Below are 20,488 nucleotides of genomic sequence, written 5' to 3' on the forward strand. Positions count from 1 at the left end.
GTAGAGCTCTTAAGTTTTAAGAAGAAGAAGATTTCTAATTTATTGTACATGAATGCAAAACATAAAGGATTAAAAGATTCCTAAGTTATTTTCCACATTTGACGAAGATACTCCCATGAGCCGTGGCAAATGCCGGGATAACGCAAGGAGGATGATGTTGATGATACTTTCTAGGAATCATCAACACCCCAATCTCAAGGTCACTATTTCACCCTCCCGTTTCACAGCTCTATACATCTCCGCGCCCTACAACCAACAGGCTTCAGTTCGCCGCGACCGGTCTGGCGGCGTCCCGCGTCGCTCGCACGCGCCCATGCAAAGGTAGGACACACAAAAGATACCAGTACTGCTTACACCAGCAGGGATATGGACCGATTTTGGTCTTATTTTCGGTGTCTGACTTTTTGTTAAATTTGAGAGGTTTTATACTTTTTTTTAGTGAATATCGTGAGCTTTTCCGATTTCCCGGGAGAATAATAAACTGAAAATAGATAGGTAACAGAAAAAAACCAGTGGTTATAATCGCTTTTAAACTACGATTTGTCATATTAGTGCCAATAACTTGTAGGATTGTAACTCAGTGGAAAATAAAATAAATAAAAATTTCGGAACAATTATGCTTATTTTATGATCGAAAGAGCTTATGATTCTGAGTGGAAAAAGTATAAATAATTCCAAAAATAGAAAAGTAAAATCGAAAGCAAAATTAACATTGGCCCGAAAGTTCCCGAGTTACCTACTCAAATGTGATTTATAGATGCATGTTTAGATATTTGTGAGCATCCTGGCAGCTCTGTTAGCGACTGTTTATTTAAAACAGACTGCATTTATTGTGAGACTGAGTACTAGGGTCGCAGGATACTCAAGGAGATTAGATTTTTTTTATTTTGAGTATTGACGTGTGTCATTAGGTTGTTTGTGTCGTTTGGCTCAATCGTGTCCCTTTCATGGAATCCTGGTATGTACTTAGATATGATTTTTACATACTTATATTATAATTTACTGACTGTTCCATGTTGAAATAAGTTTCTTTGTATTTTTAAGCTTATTTATATGCGTGTAAGTTTCAGTGCCTAAAACATAACAATTTTTAAAAGAAATAGGACATTTTTGTCAGTTGGCAGAAAACGAAAGAGCTGGTATTCCGTGAGATCAGTCGGCGTATTATGCTTCCAATTTTGTCACTTATCCACGTGGATAAGACATCTGTCACCTGTCATTCTTACACTGACATACATGCCAAAGCGTGACGGACATTGTGTCCACGCAGATTGCTCTGATAATTAAAACAATTTTATTTTGAGTAGGTATTGAGTATTGACTCACACATGCCACATTATCTGATCCGATGTCGGATGTAGGACCGATGTCCCATATATTTAAGTTGCCATCTTTGATTTTTGCCTTTGAAATCCTTCCTAATACATCAATTTTAAAATTTATATTAATTCCGATCGTAGAAGTCTCTTTATATCTTCTTTATTATCTTTATCATTAAAAAAATCTAAACCATAACGTCCTGTATTTTTTTTACTAAAAACTTAAATACATTATTTTGTAACTTAGTACATTTACCTAAGAGTGAAGTATAAATTCGCAGTTAAATTAAATCATAGTTTAATTCAAATTCGCGCGATTTACATTTTTGTAGTTGTTCGGTATGGTAATTTTATTGCAACTTCTTATTTGCATAATGCGCTTCCAAGTTTATACTAATTTAGGCTTTTTCATAACACTCGCTCGTAAAAAGTAAACGGAAGCGATGCGTCCGTCAATCCTTCGTAGACCTAGGGCTGTAAAGTCAATTTTCATTACACCATTGTCCAAAATCAGTTTTTTTTTCCTGCTGCTAATCTCTCCTAAGATCGAAGGTTCAATGTTTATTTCCTGTAAGGGAGGATCAATGCACGATTTCTCATTTTTCTATATTGATACCTACACATTTTGTTTTCATCATCATCATTTCAGCCGTTAATCGTCCACTGCTGAGCCTCCCTTCGTGTACGCCACTTATCCCGGTCCTGGGCTAATCTCATCCAGAAGTACCCCGCATTATATTTTTCAGTACAGATGGTGTTTTTTTTACGCACTAGTGCGAGAAGTGGTTCATTATATGCCAGGTCGAAACTTCGGAGGTCCATCTGTACTGAAAAACGTCGTACGATACACGTGCAAAAAGGAAATTCGTAACTCGTGTCGATTTAAAACACTCCCTTCGGTCGTGTTTTAATTTATCGCCACTCGTTTCGAACTTCCTTTTTTACGCACTTGCATCGTAATGTACTATTATTTTTCATCACCCTCACACACTAAAATATGTGCTGTTGCAATCAGACAGAGTCGAGCGTGAGTAATAGAAAAGTTGTTCTCTCAAGGGAGTTATGAAATTTCTAGTACTGTAAGTACTTAAGTTTTTTACATCTATTTACATAATTATTTTTTACATTGCGAGTGTGATGAAACTGATGAAAAACATTGTGTGTAATTCGGGGAGTATGAATATTACAAACTCGAGTCTTACTCTCGTTAGTAATATTTAACTTCCTCCCCTTATTGCACAATGTACTATTACCTACTTAGTACTACGTACTACGTAGTACTAGTACGTAGTATTGGTCAGATGTGTAATTTCATGATTTATCATATTTTATATTTTGATCGTAAAATTTACTTTTTTTATATACTACGTCGGTGGCAATCAAGCATACGGTCCGCCTGATGGAAAGCCGTCACCGTAACCTATGAACGCCTGCAATGCAACTCAAGCCAACCCATTAGAAGCTTGTATTGTACACTCTCTTTTGTGTACTTATTACTTAACACAAGTTCCAAGGAGAATTCGGGTTGCTGACGACTCACAAAGAACAATAGAAGGAACAAATTAGTTCCGTAGGTCCTTCCGTCACCAGCACACCGCACCCTCGTAGAGCTCTGGCAGCCTTACTCACCGGTAGGAACACAACGCTATGAGTAGGGTCTAGTTCTATTTGGCTGCGGTCTTCTGTAAGCCGGAGGTACTTCCCCAGTTGGGCTCTGCTCTAGATTAGAGCGGGATGATATCCGCTGTGCTGTGCCCTACCACACAAAGCGGAATATCCTTTACTATGCCTTACCTCCTACACTTACCTATCTATTTTCTCAGCCTCGTTCGTGCATACCGTCCGCCATTATGCACTATTCATGTATATGATGCGATTGATGCGTCGTATGCACAATTGCATTCCACGGTACCTAGCCAACGTCACAACCGCTTACGCTTCGTAACCGTATCGTAATAGCTAAACGAATCTTTTTTGCCCTAGCCAACGTCACAAACATTTTTTTTTGTCCACATTTATTAAATACATTTTGATAAATTTATTGTTATTATAATCACTAGATTTTCAATACTAGTAGGTAAATGAAATGAAATGAAATGAAATGAAATGAAATGATTTATTTATGCATGTTAAAAAATGTCTTATACGATTTTTCCTATTGTGTTACCATCATTTTCCATACAGATTGTATGGGGTAACAAAAGAAGAAAGTAACAACAATGTATGGACATTTTTGGGCTCTTTTGTCTCTTATTGAGATAGAATGTGCTCGTGATTCTAAGTAGAACTGTCTTAAAATTAACAAAAAATATCAAAATACAAAAATGGACCACAAAAACGTTCAGCTAAGTATCTCTCCCTATGGCTCTTCTGCTGTAGCGCGACAGAGACAGACTATTCGATCGCCGCGTGGCGTCAACGACTGTCACTTTGGCTATTTAGGCCGGTGAGCTCCAAATTTGATTTGAATACTCATATGGCTGAACGGAAATTCGGATGCAAATCGGTTTCATTGCAATCTGTTCAGTTACATGTACGAAGTACTAGTACTAGAACTGTACGAGTTACTGCGTAGGATATGTAACTTTCCGTCGGAAATTTGTACATACATACATACATGGCCGTGTGGTGACGGGTTAAGAATTTCACCACCCCCTTTCTTCCCGTGGGTGTCGTAGAAGGCGACTGTGGAATGTGGGTTAAAGTGTGGCGTAGGCGAGAGGCTGGCAACCTGTCACTGCAATGTCACACTTTTCGTTTTCTATCGATCCCTTATTTGCCAAGAGTGGCGCTGAAACTTGATTAGTTTCATGTGCTCTGCCTACCCCTTTATGAGATACAGGCGTGATTGTATGTATGTACATACATACATACATACAATCACGCCTGTATCCCATGAAGGGGTAGGCAGAGCACATGAAACTACTCAAGTTTCAGTGCCACTCTTGGCAAATACAGGGTTGAATGAAAACGAAATGGTGACATTGCAGTGACAGGTTGCCAGCCTCTTGCCTACGCTATAATTTAACCCATATCCCACGGTCTACTTTTACGACACCCACGGGAAGAACGGGTGGTGAAATTTTTAACCCGTCACCACACGGGCGAAAAAAATGAAATTAATGAAATGAAATGAAATATTTTCCAAGTAGGCATATTATAACGCATATGAACGTCAAATAAAGCTACGCCGGCTCTAACCCTACGCCTCAGCCTTGAGAAGATTTCAGTCCCCCCTCAGTTGGAGGGGGTATCCACTATGGGACCGGCAATAAACTCGGCGGGCCACTTCTTTTCAAAACATTACATCTTATAATTAACATTCATTCAAAAACAAGATACAATTTAAAATGCAAAAAGTATTCATAAAATAGTACATTACGATACAAGTGCGTAAAAAAGGAAGTTTTCCTATTCGCACGTGTATCGTACGACGTTTTTCAGTACAGATGACCCTCCGCAGTTTCGACCTGGCATATAATGAACCACTTCTCGCACTGGTGCGTAAAAAATACCATCTGTACTGAAAAAAATATTAACAGAGTACCTAGCTCTATGGAAATGTGTTTTAGCAATCTTCAGGCATTGTATCAACGATCCTAGCAACTATGCTAAAACTAAGCTATTTGCTGTCAATACAAGCTCTTCATTGTTTTCATTACTCCACCCTCTTCAAACATAATTTACAAAATTACAAGATAAACGAAATTTACAAAACATTTCCCGTGGCAAAGGTACCCTTTTATAATTTTTCCCTAAACCCTAAACGAGTTGTGCCTAATTGATGTATGAACAAGCTCAATTAAGAGTTGTTTACATACCGCGACTTTCCTTCTGTAAAGGGTCCTTAATGCTTCAATAGGCTACTTTCCTTCTAGTCAAATCACAGCTTCTTTCAAAGTTAAAACAAAACTGAACTGCTTGCTAATATTTATTTATTAGTAAAACACGTTTACATGACATAACAGTATAAACCAATGCTTCACGAAACTTAGACTGACATAACAATAACCTAACCACAAAATTAAAATTTTGAAAAAACCCCCGACCGCGACATAGTGGACCGATTTTCATGAAACATGGCTAAGAACACTCCCGACTAACTCAGCTTTCAGACAAAAAAAACTAAATCGCGCGTTTGGTTTAAGGACTCCCGGTATTTGCTACTTCGACTCCGACTCGGCCGACAATTAAATGGAATCTGAGACATTTCTCACTTAACTGGCCTGCGTGGCACTAGGGTCCTTTACACATTGAACGCCACATTGTTTTAGGAGAAATTACGGTCAACGTCGTTTTCAAGGGAAAAACACACACCGCTCCTGTCAAGGACTGTTAATGGCGATAGATGAACAAACGTCATTTTTCATGCCCGTTATTACGTTAATAGCTCTGATGGTAAATAGTTACACAATATGGCACCTTTGTTACACGGCTTACACGACGGCGCAATTCGAATTATAATTTACAGTAAATATTAGATGTGGATGTATACGATATGTATGGACAATTGTACAGGATACCATTATCAAAAATAACGTTTTGTTCGAAGAAACGTTACTTTTGACACTGGCAGATCGGTAGATATTCATCATCAGGGAGCGTACTTTTCATGCCGATGACATTAATCTGACGTCACGCTCCGTATAGGATGATCACAAATAGTTTTATTGTAAATTATTAATCATTATAGTCATCAATCATTTTAATCGTATACAAATTACTTCAAATACAGTAGTCCATTTACATGTGGCATAAATAATACCTACTTGAAATGTGAAACGTGAATAAAATTGATTTGTTTTTATAAATAAATTGAATTAAATAGTATTGTTAAGAACACATTACAATACATACGTAGAAAAGAGAATGTATCTCTAACGTAAAGCACACCATCCTTCTTGCATTCATTACCATGCAAAGAAATTCATAACTTAAAATGATTGATGACTAATGATTAATAATTAACAATAAAACAATTTGTGATCACCCTATATGGAGCGTGACGTCAAATTGATGTCATCGGCACGAAAAGTACGCTCCCTGTTCATCATATTGCATTGACATCTGATTCACAGCTTAGGGCCACTTGCACCAACGAAAATGGAGGGTTAACCCACTGTTTTATATGGGATTTGACAGATGACAGCCCACTAACCCTGAGTTAAGTGGTTGGTGCAAGTGGGCCTTAGAAACATATTGTTAGAATACGTTAGTAAATAAAATATCAACATCACAAGATCCCATACTTCTACATGAAATGTATTTCACCATCTAGAAACTTTTGCTATTCTTTATAATTTTATAAAATAATGCTTATACAAGAAAATTCGTCCTTCACTTCGCCCACGTTACTTTGTAAGACCATTACCTCGACACGTGACCCCCCAGGGACGTGTCACACGGAACTCATGCGCAATTAATGCGATGTGACAACCCTGCCTTTCTACTTTTACTATCTACTTTGACTCAAATATTTATACATATCCGTCAACTTCAAGGGAAGATTTTTAGGCCAATACAATTCATTTCTTTAAGAAACTGTAAACGGCGAGAGTTTTGAATGATTCACGGTTATTTTTGACCCCCGACGCAAAAACGACGGGGTGTTATAAGTTTGACGTGTCTGTCTGTGTGTCTGTCCGTCTGTCTGTCTGTCTGTCTGTCTGTCTGTCTGTATGTCTGTTTGTTTGTCTGTCTGTGTGTGTGTCTGTCTGTGGCATCGTAGCTCCCGAACGGATGAACCGATTTAATTTTTTTTTTTTTTGTCTGAAAGCTGAGTTAGTCGGGAGTGTTCTTAGCCATGTTTCATGAAAATCGGTCCACTATGTCGCGGTCGGGGGTTTTTCAAAATTTTAATTTTTCATTAGACTTATTGACCGGAAAACCGTGATCGTGATGCATGCAACGTCGAAAAATCGGGAGCCAAACAAAAATCAAAAAGGTAATCCGGGTATATTCCGGTCAATAATAAGTCTAGTATCTTAACGTTTGCTCACACTTTTTAATTCACTTAATTATGAAAACATCGTAGCTTAAAGGGCAGGTTCCTATACTTAAAATAAAATATTTTATGCAGTGCACGAAATAAAGCACCACATAATTAGACGAAAAATATGAACAGTAGTTTGTTTAAACAATTTCTATATATTAAAGTAAATGCATTACCGTGACGTCACTCCTCAGTATTTCATAGTAATTCCATACTGGCAAACCGTTTTGAAAGTTCTTTTCAGTTCAGGGGGCCGATTTTTGAGTCTCACGGCGTTCGAATTCAGAAAATTGTCACTGAAAATAATAGGCAATTCACCGTTTTCAACCGGTATTTTAGTGAAAGTGAGACTCAAAAATCGGCCGCCAGTACCAGATTTCTATACATTTTCGGTAACAAAAAAGGAATGTTTCATACAAACAAGAAACAACCTAGGATATTTTGGGAAACCTAGTGGATCTTGCTCAGCATCATGGACTCTATCAGCCTACTAATTTTTATCAAAATCGGAGACGTGATCCAAATGTACAAACTATTCGGGAATTGCTGAGTAGGAAACTAGCGTATCGTTTTATCACGCGACCATGCTTTCCTGCCAAGATTTAATTACAGAATACTTCGCTTCGTTCAGGATTCCATTTACACCCTCGCTATCTAAATATATAAAAGAAGAAACTGACTGACTGACTGACTGACTGACTAACTGACTTACTGACTTATTAACGAACAGCCGAAACCGCTGGTGCTAGAGATTGGCACGTAGGTTCCTGATGAGTTGTAGAGGAACACTAAAAAAAGATTTTTCAAAATTCACCTCCTAAAGGGGTGAAATGGGGGTTTTAGTACGCGGGCGAAGCCGCATGAAAAGGCTGGTAAATATAAATTTTGCTCTCTCGTAACACAGTCTAAAAGCTCGCTTTTCGCTACAAATACACGATTGCTACAGGTAGTTTTTTTAAACCCCCGACGCAAAAACGAAGGGGTAATATAAGTTTGACGTGTCTGTCTGTCTGTCTGTCCGTCTGTCTGTCTGTCTGTCTGTCTGTCTGTCTGTCTGTCTGTCTGTCTGTCTGTCTGTCTGTCTGTCTGTCTGTCTGTCTGTCTGTCTGTCTGTCTGTCTGTCTGTCTGTTTGTCTGTTTGTCTGTCTGTGTGTGTGTCTGTCTGTGGCATGGTAGCTCCCGAACGGATAAACCGATTTAGATTTAGTTTTTTTGTCTGAAAGCTGAGTTAGTCGGGAGTGTTCTTAGCCATGTTTCATGAAAATCGGTCTACTATGTCGCGGTCGGGGTTTTTTTCAAAATTTTAATTTTTCATTAGACTTATTGACCGGAAAACCGTGATCGTGATGCATGCAAGTGCGTCGAAAAACCGGGAGCTAAACAAAAATCAAAAAGGTAATCCGGGTATATTCCGGTCAATAATAAGTCTAGTATCTTAACGTTTGCTCACACTTTTTAATTCACTTAATTATGAAAACATCGTAGCTTAAAGGGCAGGTTCCTATACTTAAAATAAAATATTTTATGCAGTGCACGAAATAAAGCACCACATAATTAGACGAAAAATATGAACAGTAGTTTGTTTAAACAATTTCTATATATTAAAGTAAATGCATTACCGTGACGTCACTCCTCAGTATTTCATAGTAATTCCATACTGGCAAACCGTTTTGAAAGTTCTTTTCAGTTCAGGGGGCCGATTTTTGAGTCTCACGCCGTTCGAATTCAGAAAATTGTTACTGAAAATAATAGGCAATTCACCGTTTTCAACCGGTATTTTAGTGAAAGTGAGACTCAAAAATCGGCCCCCAGTACCAGATTTCTATACATTTTCGGTAACAAAAAAGGAATGTTTCATACAAACAAGAAGCAACCTAGGATATTTTGGGAAACCTAGTGGATCTTACTCAGCATCATGGACTCTATCAGCCTACTAATTTTTATCAAAATCGGAGACGTGATCCAAATGTACAAACTATTCGGGAATTGCTGAGTAGGAAACTAGCGTATTATTTCAACCTTGGGCGATAGAACTTGAATCCCTCACTACGCTCAGCGGACGTATGTAACACACTTAGTGAATAACTTAATTACATCGGTGCATCCCTATAGCACTTACCTATGTATAGTGCGAAAAGGATGGCCTAACGTTATCGTTTTATCACGCGACCATGCTTGCCTGCCAAGATTTAATTACAGAATACTTCGCTTCGTTCAGGATTCCATTTACACCCTCGCTATCTAAATATATAAAAGAAGAAACTGACTGACTGACTGACTGACTGACTGACTGACTGACTGACTGACTAACTGACTTACTGACTTATTAACGAACAGCCGAAACCGCTGGTGCTGCTAGAGATTGGCACGTAGGTTCCTGATGAGTTGTAGAGGAACACTAAGAAAAGATTTTTCAAAATTCACCTCCTAAAGGGGTGAAATGGGGGTTTTAGTACGTGGGCAAAGCCGCATGAAAAGGCTGGTAAATATATAATTTTGCTCTCTCGTAACACAGTCTAAAAGCTCGCTTTTCGCTACAAATACACGATTGCTACAGGTCTTTCAGGTTTTTAACAAGACGCGTTGATTGATACTTGTCATGCTGAATGTCACGCCTCCCCACGGAACTTACAATCAAAACTAATGCGAAGTGACAACCCTGCCTTTTTACTGCCAAGAGTTTTTCCTTGGGATTTTCAGAAAAAAGGTAAACTATCTTGACATGTTATTTTTAACCCCCGGCGCAAAAACGAAGGGGTGTTATAAGTTTGACGTGTCTGTCTGTCTGTCCGTCTGTCTGTCTGTCTGTCGGTCTGACTGTCTGTCTGTCTAGTATGCCAGGGGCGGTGGATTTTATCAAAATTTTATTTTTGTGGTTATTCTATAATAACCTAACCACAAAATTAAAATTTTGAAAAAACCACCCACCCCGACATAGTGGACCGTTTTTCATGAAACATGGCTAAGAAGTACTAAGAACACTCCCAACTAACTCAGCTTTCAGACAAAAAAATCTAAATCTAAATCGGTTCATCCGTACGGGAGCTACGATGCCACAGACAGACACACACAGAGACAGACAAACAAACAGACAGACACGTCAAACTTATAACACCCCGTCGTTTTTGCTTCGGGTCGGGGGTTAAAAAATAGGGTAGGCTGCGTCAGGGACACAGCCGCAATGGTTGACGTGAAACGTTGTGTGAACCGCAACTAATATTGAGAAAGCCGAAGGTTGAGATCCACGCGCGTACGGCTGAAGTCATTGCTCAAACACAATACCTAAAGTACGTGTTTAAAAGCGTTGCCCTCAAATTGTTCATACACGTATTATAGTTATAGAGATGTAAGCCACCGCACCATAACCACAGTATAATAAAGAGTACTATCGTACAGTATGGCCACTCCCGCTCCCCGCTGAAAGTGCCGCCCACCCCCTCTAGGTTACCTCACAGTTACCGCCTGTCAAAAACGCGAACAGTCGACCTGTCATATTTCACTAATATAAGCATAGTACGCGTTCACCTACACGAGCTTAGACTGTGTGCTAGGAAGTTAGAAACGCGCCTCTTTCATATATATTTGATCGCCAGTGTCCGAGGTGTGCCACTGCCATAACATCGCAGGCAAGCGCATCGCACTATCTGTAAGGGCCACTTGCACCAACGAAAATGGAGAGTTAACCCGAGGGTTAACCCACCATTTTATATGGAATTTGACAGATGACAGCCCACTAACCCTGAGTTAAGTGGTTGGTGCAAGTGGGCCTAAGTGTAAGTGCGATAGGGACGGCCAGATATTTTACCATTTATCACGCGACCATACTTGCCTTCCTGGTTTTCGCTCCGACGCGACGTCCGACCTCTGTACTGCGGATTATTATACGTTCCCTTTACGTTTCAAGTCAAAACTTTTGAAGAATACGTTACGATAATACACACCGAATATTAGACAAGAACATAAAAAAACATCTGGCCGTCCCTATTGCACTATTTGTAAGTGCGATAGGGACGGCCAGATGTTTTATCATTTATCGCGCGACCATACTTGTCTGCCAGGAAATAAATGATCATTATTAAGCATTAAGGGGTAGGAAATGCTTGGAACTTTATTACCTTCGTAACTTTGTTTGTACTAGTTAGGAGCTTAACATACCTAGCAAAAGTTCCCGGAAGTTCCCTTAAGGAGGTTTAGGGGGGGAGAGGGTGAAGGTTAAAGGTCCCGTTCGCTTTTTGGCTTAATTTTCGGAAACTATAGACGCTGAAGCAAATCTTGTCACGACAAAAAGGCGTTATATTCGTATATCTACTGGACTACTCGTATATCGTCACTACTTTTAAAAAAACTAGTATCTTCGTCTGTCAATGAAAAAAAAATTGTAGTAAGTATGTATGGAATGCATATAGACTTACTACGTTTTAACTTTGAGGAACAGCGTGAGATACGAGATTTTTTTAAAGTAGTGACTTAAAGTACCTAGTACTTATTCTGGCTCCATCAACATTGTCGATGGTTCCACAAGAGGAGAAGGGTGCAGAAACCGGACTAATTCCAAAAAGGCCTAGTTACCCTTCGGGTTGGAAGGTCAGATGGCAGTCGATTTCGTAAAAACTAGAGCCTACGCCAAATCTTGGGATTAGTTGTCAAAGCGGATCCCAGGCTCCCATAAGCCGTGGCAATGCCGGGATAACGCAAGGAGAATGATCATAATGAGAAGGGTGCAGAAATATATTATATTTTGGTTTAATATTAGTTTATTCAACATTTCAAAATGGCCAGCGGAAAACTGAAGCAGAATACGTATTTCAATAAAGTCATGTCTACAAATAAGCCTGGAAAATGAGCGGACTAATGAACAGGGTACCTAGCCAACGTCATATCGCTTACGTTTCGTAAACGTATAGTAGCTAACTACTCTTCTCGCTCTTCTGTAGTGGCACTGTATAATAAAGAGTACTATCGACAGTATGGCCACTCTCTGTCTCCTGCCGCCCGCTCTCTGTAACGTCGCAGTCACCGCCTGTCAAAAACGCGAACAGTCGACCTGTCATATGAGTCATATCTCACTCATACAAGCATGGTACGCGTTCGTCTACACAAGCTTATTAGACTCTGTGCGTAGGAACGCGTTTGTTCCATATATTTGATCACCATTGTCCGAGGTGTGATAGTGGCACGACAGAGCCAGTGTGCGTTTCGATTTGTATCGTCAACGATTGTCACTTGGGCTAGGCCGTAAAGCGACACAATCGCGACTCGTTCCTGCTACTCGGAGCTTTTGTTCAATCGCTGAATAGAGAGATAACTCCAACTAGATGAAGCACAACTTTCTTCTCGCTCGTTGTCATGGCAACGTAATGGGAGCCTGTCGGCCTAGCCGAAGTAATCGTTGATGATACAAGGTGAGCGAAACGCAACTGGCTCTAGCTGTCGCATTTGTACGAAAGAGCAGGACACTGAGCTATACGATTAGTTACGAAGCATAAGAGATTGTGCTGTGAGCTAGGTACCCTGAGTCACATTTGAAGAACACAGATACACACAAGACACAGGAAGTAAGGGTTTTAGGTAGGTACATCTAAATATATAAAAGAAGAAGCTGACTGACTGACTGACTGACTGACTGACTGACTGACTGACTGACATATCAACGCACAGCCGAAACCGCTGGTCCTAGAGATTTCAAATTTGGCACGTAGGTTCCTTATATGGTGTAGAGGAGCACTAAGAAAGGATTTTCCAAAATTCACCTCCTAAGGGGGTCAAATGGGGGTTCAAAGTTTGTATGGGGAAACAAGATTAGTTTGACTATTTTATTCGAAACTTCACAGGAAGATTCCTTAAGACATATGACTGAATACGTGTTTCAGGTTTTTTGAAAATTTAACCCCTAAAAGGGTGAAAAGGGGGTGATAAAGTAAAAAAAATCAATATGGGTATCGTTTTTATGGTTTATCGGGTCGCTGATCACGATAAATACAACGTTTTTAAAATCTAACGAGGCGGAAGTGAAATACCTTCTCCCCTGTTCCGGTGCAATGGGGTTTAAATATCAAAAAAATATATAAAAGAAGATATTGACTGACTGACTAACATATCAACGCACAGCCGAAACAGCTGGTCCTAGAGATGTCAAATTTGGCACGTAGGTTCCTTATATAGTGTAGAAGAGTACTAAGAAAGGATTTTTCAAAATTTGTCTCCTAAGGGGGTCAAATGGGGGTTCAAAGTTTGTATGGGGAAACAATGTTAGTTTCACTGTTTTATTCGAAACTTCATAGGAGAGAACCTAAAAACATATGACTAAAGACGTGTTTCAGGTTTTTTTGAAAATCTAAACCCTAAAAGGGTGAAAAGGGGGTGATAAAGTCAAAAACTAATATGGGTATCGTTTTTACGGTTTATTGGGTCGCTGATCACGATAAATACAACGTTTTTAAAATCTAACGAAGCGGAAGTGAAATACCTTCTCCCCTGTTGTAGTGCAATGGGGTTTAAATATCAAAAAATATATAAAAAAAGAAACTGACTAACTGACATAATATATCAACACACAGCCGAAACCGCTGGTCCTCGAGATTTCAAATTTGGCACATAGGTTCCTTATATGGCGTAGAGGAGCACTAAGAAAGGATTTTTCAAAATTCTTCTCTTAAAAGGGTGAAATGGGGGTTCAAAGTTTGTATGGGGAAGAAGATCAGTTTGACTATTTTATTCGAAACTTCATAGGAGGATTCCTAAAGACAAATGACTAAATACATGTTTCAGGTTTTTTTAAATTTGACCCCTAAAGGGGTGCAAAGGGGTAAAGTCAAAAACACAATATGGGTATCGTTTTTATGGTTTATCGGGTCGCTGAACACGATAAATACAACGATTTTAAAATCTAATGAAGTGGAAAAGAAATTTTCTCCCCTGTTGTTGTGCAATGGGGTTAAAATATCCAAAATAGCCATAAGTATAGGTTTAGTTTTTATCTTTACTTCTGGTTCAAGAGATTTCAAATTGACACGGAAGTTCCTTAGAGGACCACTAAGAAAGGATTTTTCAAAGTTCACCTCCTAGCATGATAATTTGACAGGGACAGGGGACAGGGACAGGAACGGGATAGGATAGGGATAGGGGGATAGGGATAGGGATAGGGATAGGGATAGGGATAGGGATAGGGATAGGGAGGGAAGGACGGGGACGGGGACGGGGACAAGGATAGAGATAGGGACGGGAATAAGAATAGGGATTGGGGTCGGACTAATCGGTCGGCAATCGATATCTAGGCAGTGTAAAATGCAGGTGGCTCAGTGCGAAGGGATTAGTAAGTAGGCATCGGCGAGTATCCTGCATCCGTAATAACTATTGCATTCAATGAACTGTAAGAAGATCGTTGTTTGCTTGCCTTTTATATGTTTACGTTTGCAATAAGTATAAGGAAAATGGAAAAAATTGTAAGCGATAATGCAAGGAAGTACTTTTTACCCTACCGACCATAGCGTCGAGATACTGGCTATGTGGGTTGTATGAAGTTTCCCCAGTATAAATATTTATATAGGTAAAATACAAACATATTCGTACCTACTACCTACGCTGTGGTCGCTGTGTAACAATTCTACAATCATTGCAAGAATTTCTTTTAAAACAATAGTAATATGTGTAAGGTACAGTCAGCCAAAAAAGTGGTTTAAGTACCACTTTTCGATCAATAGAGTCGAAAAGTGGTAAACCACTTTCTTGGCTGACCGTACAGCAAATAGATCAGTTACAATAGCCCTCCAGTCCAGAATTGTCCCGCTTTACCTTAATCGAAGTAATCGCGGACAGATGTACCTACAAAGAAACCTACGGATCCAAATGAAAATCTTATTTTTTGTAAACGTTTCAATAAGAATACTTTTATTACGCGGGCGAAGCCGCGGGTAAAAGCTAGTACTACATACTTTCAATAATTAGATTTTGATAGCACAGTGACAAGTGCTACTTGAAAATGAAATAGTTATTTGTTTTACAAGGTGGCAAAGTTGTTGTTTAACCGCATGTGCCAATATTGTTACCCGAACAAGCGAATGATTCCAATATTGAACCGCGAGCGTAGCGAGGCAGGAAGGTTAAACAAACTTTGCCACCGAGTGTAACACAAAGTTTTTCACCACACCAACATTAACCCTTCAAGTCCCAGCGACATCATATGATGTCAGTGTTACAGAAGATAATGATTTCAGTGTTACAGAAGATAAGATTCTGAGGTTCAAATGCTTGGGACTCGAAGGGCTAACAAAACACTGACTATAAAACATCAAACTAAATCAAATCCATCAATTTATTTAATATGTATGATTCAAAATAATACAAATACAAATACAAATACAAATCCACTTTATTGCACAACCTCAGAAATGTACATAGGAACACACACATTACAATAAATTTTATTACAGAGGTAAACAACAGGCGGCCTTATCGCTAAAGAGCGATCTCTTCCAGGCAACCTTTGGGTAGTGGAAAAATGGTATTCATAACTTTAACTAATTAGGAGGTGCAAAAAAACTAAATTAAAAGTAATTAATTGTAGCTAAAAAGCATATACCTACATAATACATATAATACCTACACATACATATACATACATACTACTTACATATTATATACCTACATACATATATTATAATACATACAATATTTCGTGCCAAACGTGTAAGTGGAGAATTTACAGAGACACTAATGAAGGGACAAATAATAGTCTTTCAGATGGGATTTAAAAGTAGCAAGGGATTGAGCGCGTCTCAATTCGACAGGAAGAGAGTTCCAGAGCCGAACAGCCCGAAAAGTGAAAGAAGAATTGTAGAATAATCATTTAAATGTAAAATATACCAGCCAGCATAAGACATAAAGTTAAAATTTGTATGAAATTACTTTGCACCCTTGTCGACAGAATGTTATTTTGCTATCTGTTTTCGAGTAGCAAAGAAAGCCTTTAGTACCTACACGTTATTGGTGTGGTGAAAATATATTTTTTTAATGTTTACTTTTTTAGTTATTATAGGTTGGAGCTTCTTATTAAGTAAGTATGATAATAAATACTTACGTGTATCAGGAAGCTCCGCTCCTCCGTAGCAATAAATTGTGCATTTTAAAACGGTTTCGCGGTTGAGACAGCCGGGCCCTGGGGATGGGAGGCGCGTGAACTCTTCCGAGAGATCGGAAAGCGCCTCAGGGAGAAAACAAAAGATCCCCGTTCTGAGTCATGGCTTGTCCAACAGGTCTCCATCGCCATACAGCGGGGTATAATAACGCTGCTAGCGTGATGGGGACCTTTGGACCCGGCATGGCCCAGAACGGGTTCCTTTAGGTATCCTACCTTTTCTTTTTTTTATATATATGTAGCAATAATTGTTTTTTTTATTTATTTTATAATTGTACGCAAGTTAATAAAAAAACCCTCATTTGTAATATTTTAAAATATTAGGAAAATAATAAAAAAATCTTAGACATGTTTAATGAATTGATAGCAAGTCTTTTTCAACTCTGAATAATGCGAGATCTAAGAGGCTGTTCTACTTCTCGTAATTTACTAGATTCCTCAACTCACTAACCACCGACTAAACCAATATACATTGACCTCTAACCACACATAGCTACGTACAACGTCGAGGTCCTTCATAAACTGGTGACGATGTTCGAGGAATGAAGGTGACAGGCGTACTATCTTAATTACCTCTAGAGTTGGTATCAGACACGACAGGCCTCGCTTTCAAGTCAGTTTCAATTCATACGCTTATTTTATGATATTACTAGCTTCTGCCCGCTGCTTCGCTCGCGTCACGTTAAATTCTAAAATAGCTTAATGCTGCATACAAACTTTCACCCCTGATTTTACAGAAGTGGGGTGTTGGAAAGAGACAAATAGTAACCTATGTCACTCTCCATCCATTCAACTATCGCTATCCCATCAGCCTATCACACTTCCATATTAGTGAGATAGAGACATTGTCGTTTTGTTCCATGCGTATATGGGCATCTTGGCTAACCAGTAACCACCCTCGCGTAGAGGAGTAGGTTTTTAAATGCAAGTAGGAAGTAATATCGTGTGCTCTGCCGGGTTCGCTCAAGAGATCCGCTCCGCTAAGAGGTTTTGTCAGGTCACTATGTACTTACTTCAGTACTAGGTACTTCAGTAATAGGTACTTTACTCTGGGTCACTGAGGACATGACACTGACAGACATGATAGATAAACACCAATGAAGGGTTCCTCAGGCAGAGACGTCTATAAGGAGAGGGGAAGGGGGGAGCTTTGGGCTTGATGCCACTTGATGTTAAAATTTGCATGAAATTAATTTGCACTTTTATGGATAAAATGCAACTCATTAGTTTTAGAAGAATCAAGAGAGCTTTGCATAGTGAATAAAATAGTACATTACGATACAAGTGCGAAAAAAAAGGATTTGAAACGAGTTACGAATTTCCTTTTCGCACGTGCATCGTACGGCGTTTTTCAGTACAGATGGCCCGAAGTTTCGACCTGACATATAATGAACCACTTCTCGCACTAGTGCGTAAAAAAACACCATCTGTGCTGAAAAAAATGTCGAATGCAGACTCTTTGTTTTATCCTGGTCTCAACAAAGTTTTAAAATTTCTAAATAAGGAAAAGACCAGAAAACTTTTGTGTGGAAATGTGGTGTGGGGCGAAAATGGTGAAATTGAATTTTAGATTCGTGGCTAAAGCCACCGAGAATCTTTAAAAGTAAAAAGTTTGGAAACTTTAAATCAACTACGGATTTTCTCGTTAAATCCTCTTGCAGATAAAATTTAGGAGAGAGCTACATTTTAATGAACTTTTAAACGTCCACTTTTTAGGTTAATTTTGTATAATCGATTGATGTCACCGTTAATAGGTTGCAATATACGGTCCACAAATCATTTTTCACATCACCCATTCGGAACGGGTACTTTTCTTCCCTGAAAGGAGGGAGCAAAGTGGCACTTCTCTGTTTGGGGACTTTATGTTGCCGGTATAATTAATAATATTAATGCAACGAAATTAATTGGAGCTTAAATATTTTTACAACAGTGATAATTCATGCTTTCGGATTTCCTCGTAATGCCTTTTGTCCGTTTGTCACATAACCCAAGCCCGTGGGCAATTTATTCTGCCCGGCCGCATCTATCATTTCAGTGAACTATTGAAACCAGTGTGTGTACTACCATATTTTATCTACCTACACTAATTCCATTGAATTCCATCAGTGAATTTATGGAGACAGTACCTAACCGAAAGTAATTTGTACGCGTTCATTGTGTACCGATTAATCCAGCACTGAATGGCTGTACACTGTTCCAATGGCGCTAGATTAGGCCTGCATTTCTAAAAGAGGTAGGCACATGAAACTGCTCAAGTTTAAGGGTGCCTTTCCACCAGTACAGAGATGCGTTCCGTGGATATATTTTGATGTCCACCAATCATGTTTATTGTTCTACATTAGCGCTGGTGGGAACGGGTTCGACTGTTGATTGGTGGATACGCCTCGGACAATGGCGATCAAATTATATGAAAGAGGCGCATCCTAGCACATACAGACTAATATCGTGTAGGTGAACGCGTACCATGCTTGTATGAGTGAAATATGACAAGTCGACTGTTCGCGTTTTTGACAAGCGGTAACTGTGAGGTAACCGAGAGGGGGTGGGCGGCACTTTCAGCGGGGAGCGGGAGTGGCAATACTGTACGATAGTACTCTTTATTATACTGTGACAGAGTGTTCGTGGTCATCATGCTGTATCTGGAGGCACAAGATTTACAATTTTCAGCCATTCTTCTCTGACGGATTCTGATAATATGCTTGCTTATAATTTAAGTGGAATTTGCATAGGAGTTGATCATTGAACTGAAATCCTACTGGATTAATCTCGCACGTGGCATGAAGGCGTAATTTTCCACTAAATTAACCCGGATCCATTTCTGATCTTAATCGCCTTAAGACGAATTAGAATCACACGAGCACGTTCGAGAATCTCATCAGCATAAAGACAATAATATATAAGTTCGTTAAAGACAAATAAAGGTGAAAAACCCGCCAAGAGCGTGTCGGGCCACGCTCAGTGTAGGGTTCCATAGTTACCCGTATTTTTTTTTTTTCAAAAAGTATTTAACCTATCAAGTTCAAAATGATGTTCCTAGAAAGTCTTTATAAAGTTCTACTTTTGTGATTTTTTTCATATTTTTTAAACATAATGGTTCAAAAGTTAGAGGGGGGGGGGCACTTTTTTTTACTTTAGGCGCGATTATTTCCTAAAATCGATCAAAAAACGATTTTAGTAAACCCCTATTCATTTTTAAATACCTATCCAACACTATATCACACGCTAGGGTTGAAAAAATCATTCCAAAAAAATCACTCCTCAGTTTATTTTGTAGATGGGGTACCCAAATAAAACATTTTTTCCACGTTTTATTTTAGCACTTCACATTTATTTGTTAGGAGATTTGTTCTCTTTGTTATGTAAATTATTTTAGCACTTTGACGGCGTGATTGATATACAATTATACATATTTGTACCTATCAAATTTCAGCTTTCTAGTGCCAACGGTCACTGAGATTATCCGCGGACGGACAGATATGGCGAAACTATAAGGGTTCCTAGTTGACTACGGAACCCTAAAAAGTAGGTATGTACCTTGAAGTCAGGCGCTTTTTTTACCACGTCGGTGGCAAATAGGTATACGGTCCGCCTCATGGGAAGCGGTCACCGGTGTACTTCATTGGAAATACCTCGGGAGGGAGCTTATTTCACACCCGGAGCGTCCGCGGGAGGAAATTCCTCTGAAACCGCAGGGTGCGCGACCATTTAGGTATTTAGGTGTAAGCTGTGTGGATGAGCGCATATCGATGGCGAGCGGTGCGATGATGAAAAGTGGCCGTTGGCATCATGTCAAACAGTTCCTCAGAATACAACCCACTGTAGGCGAGGCGAAGTTCCTCCTCAGAGAAGATAAAATTAACTAGAGTAAGTTTACTTATTTTGAAGCCTATACCCAAGTAACACACATTTGCTGTATAACAGCTGAATAAAGGCATTTTTTAACGTTTTAGGCTGTACTAAAGTTACATAAAGAGCTATGTAAAAGCTCTATAATAGCTATGACAGCCCTTAATACTCTTAAATGGGCACAAATTAGACAGCCTT

The 20,488-nt window shown here is 39.2% G+C and overlaps 1 protein-coding gene across 1 annotated transcript in view; it reads left to right on the forward strand.

Moving 5' to 3' along the window:
- Positions 1 to 289: 289 nt before the first annotated feature.
- The window catches only part of LOC125238054 (solute carrier family 2, facilitated glucose transporter member 8-like), a 119,163-nt gene continuing 98,964 nt past the window's right edge, over positions 290 to 20,488 (forward strand). The window contains exon 1 of the mRNA XM_048145343.1: positions 290 to 321. Within this exon, the coding sequence (XP_048001300.1) occupies positions 314 to 321 (8 nt within the window). The 5' untranslated portion in view covers positions 290 to 313. The remainder of the gene's footprint in view (positions 322 to 20,488) is intronic.

Source organism: Leguminivora glycinivorella, chromosome 22 (genome assembly GCF_023078275.1).
Source record: "Leguminivora glycinivorella isolate SPB_JAAS2020 chromosome 22, LegGlyc_1.1, whole genome shotgun sequence".
Lineage (NCBI taxonomy): Eukaryota > Metazoa > Arthropoda > Insecta > Lepidoptera > Tortricidae > Leguminivora > Leguminivora glycinivorella.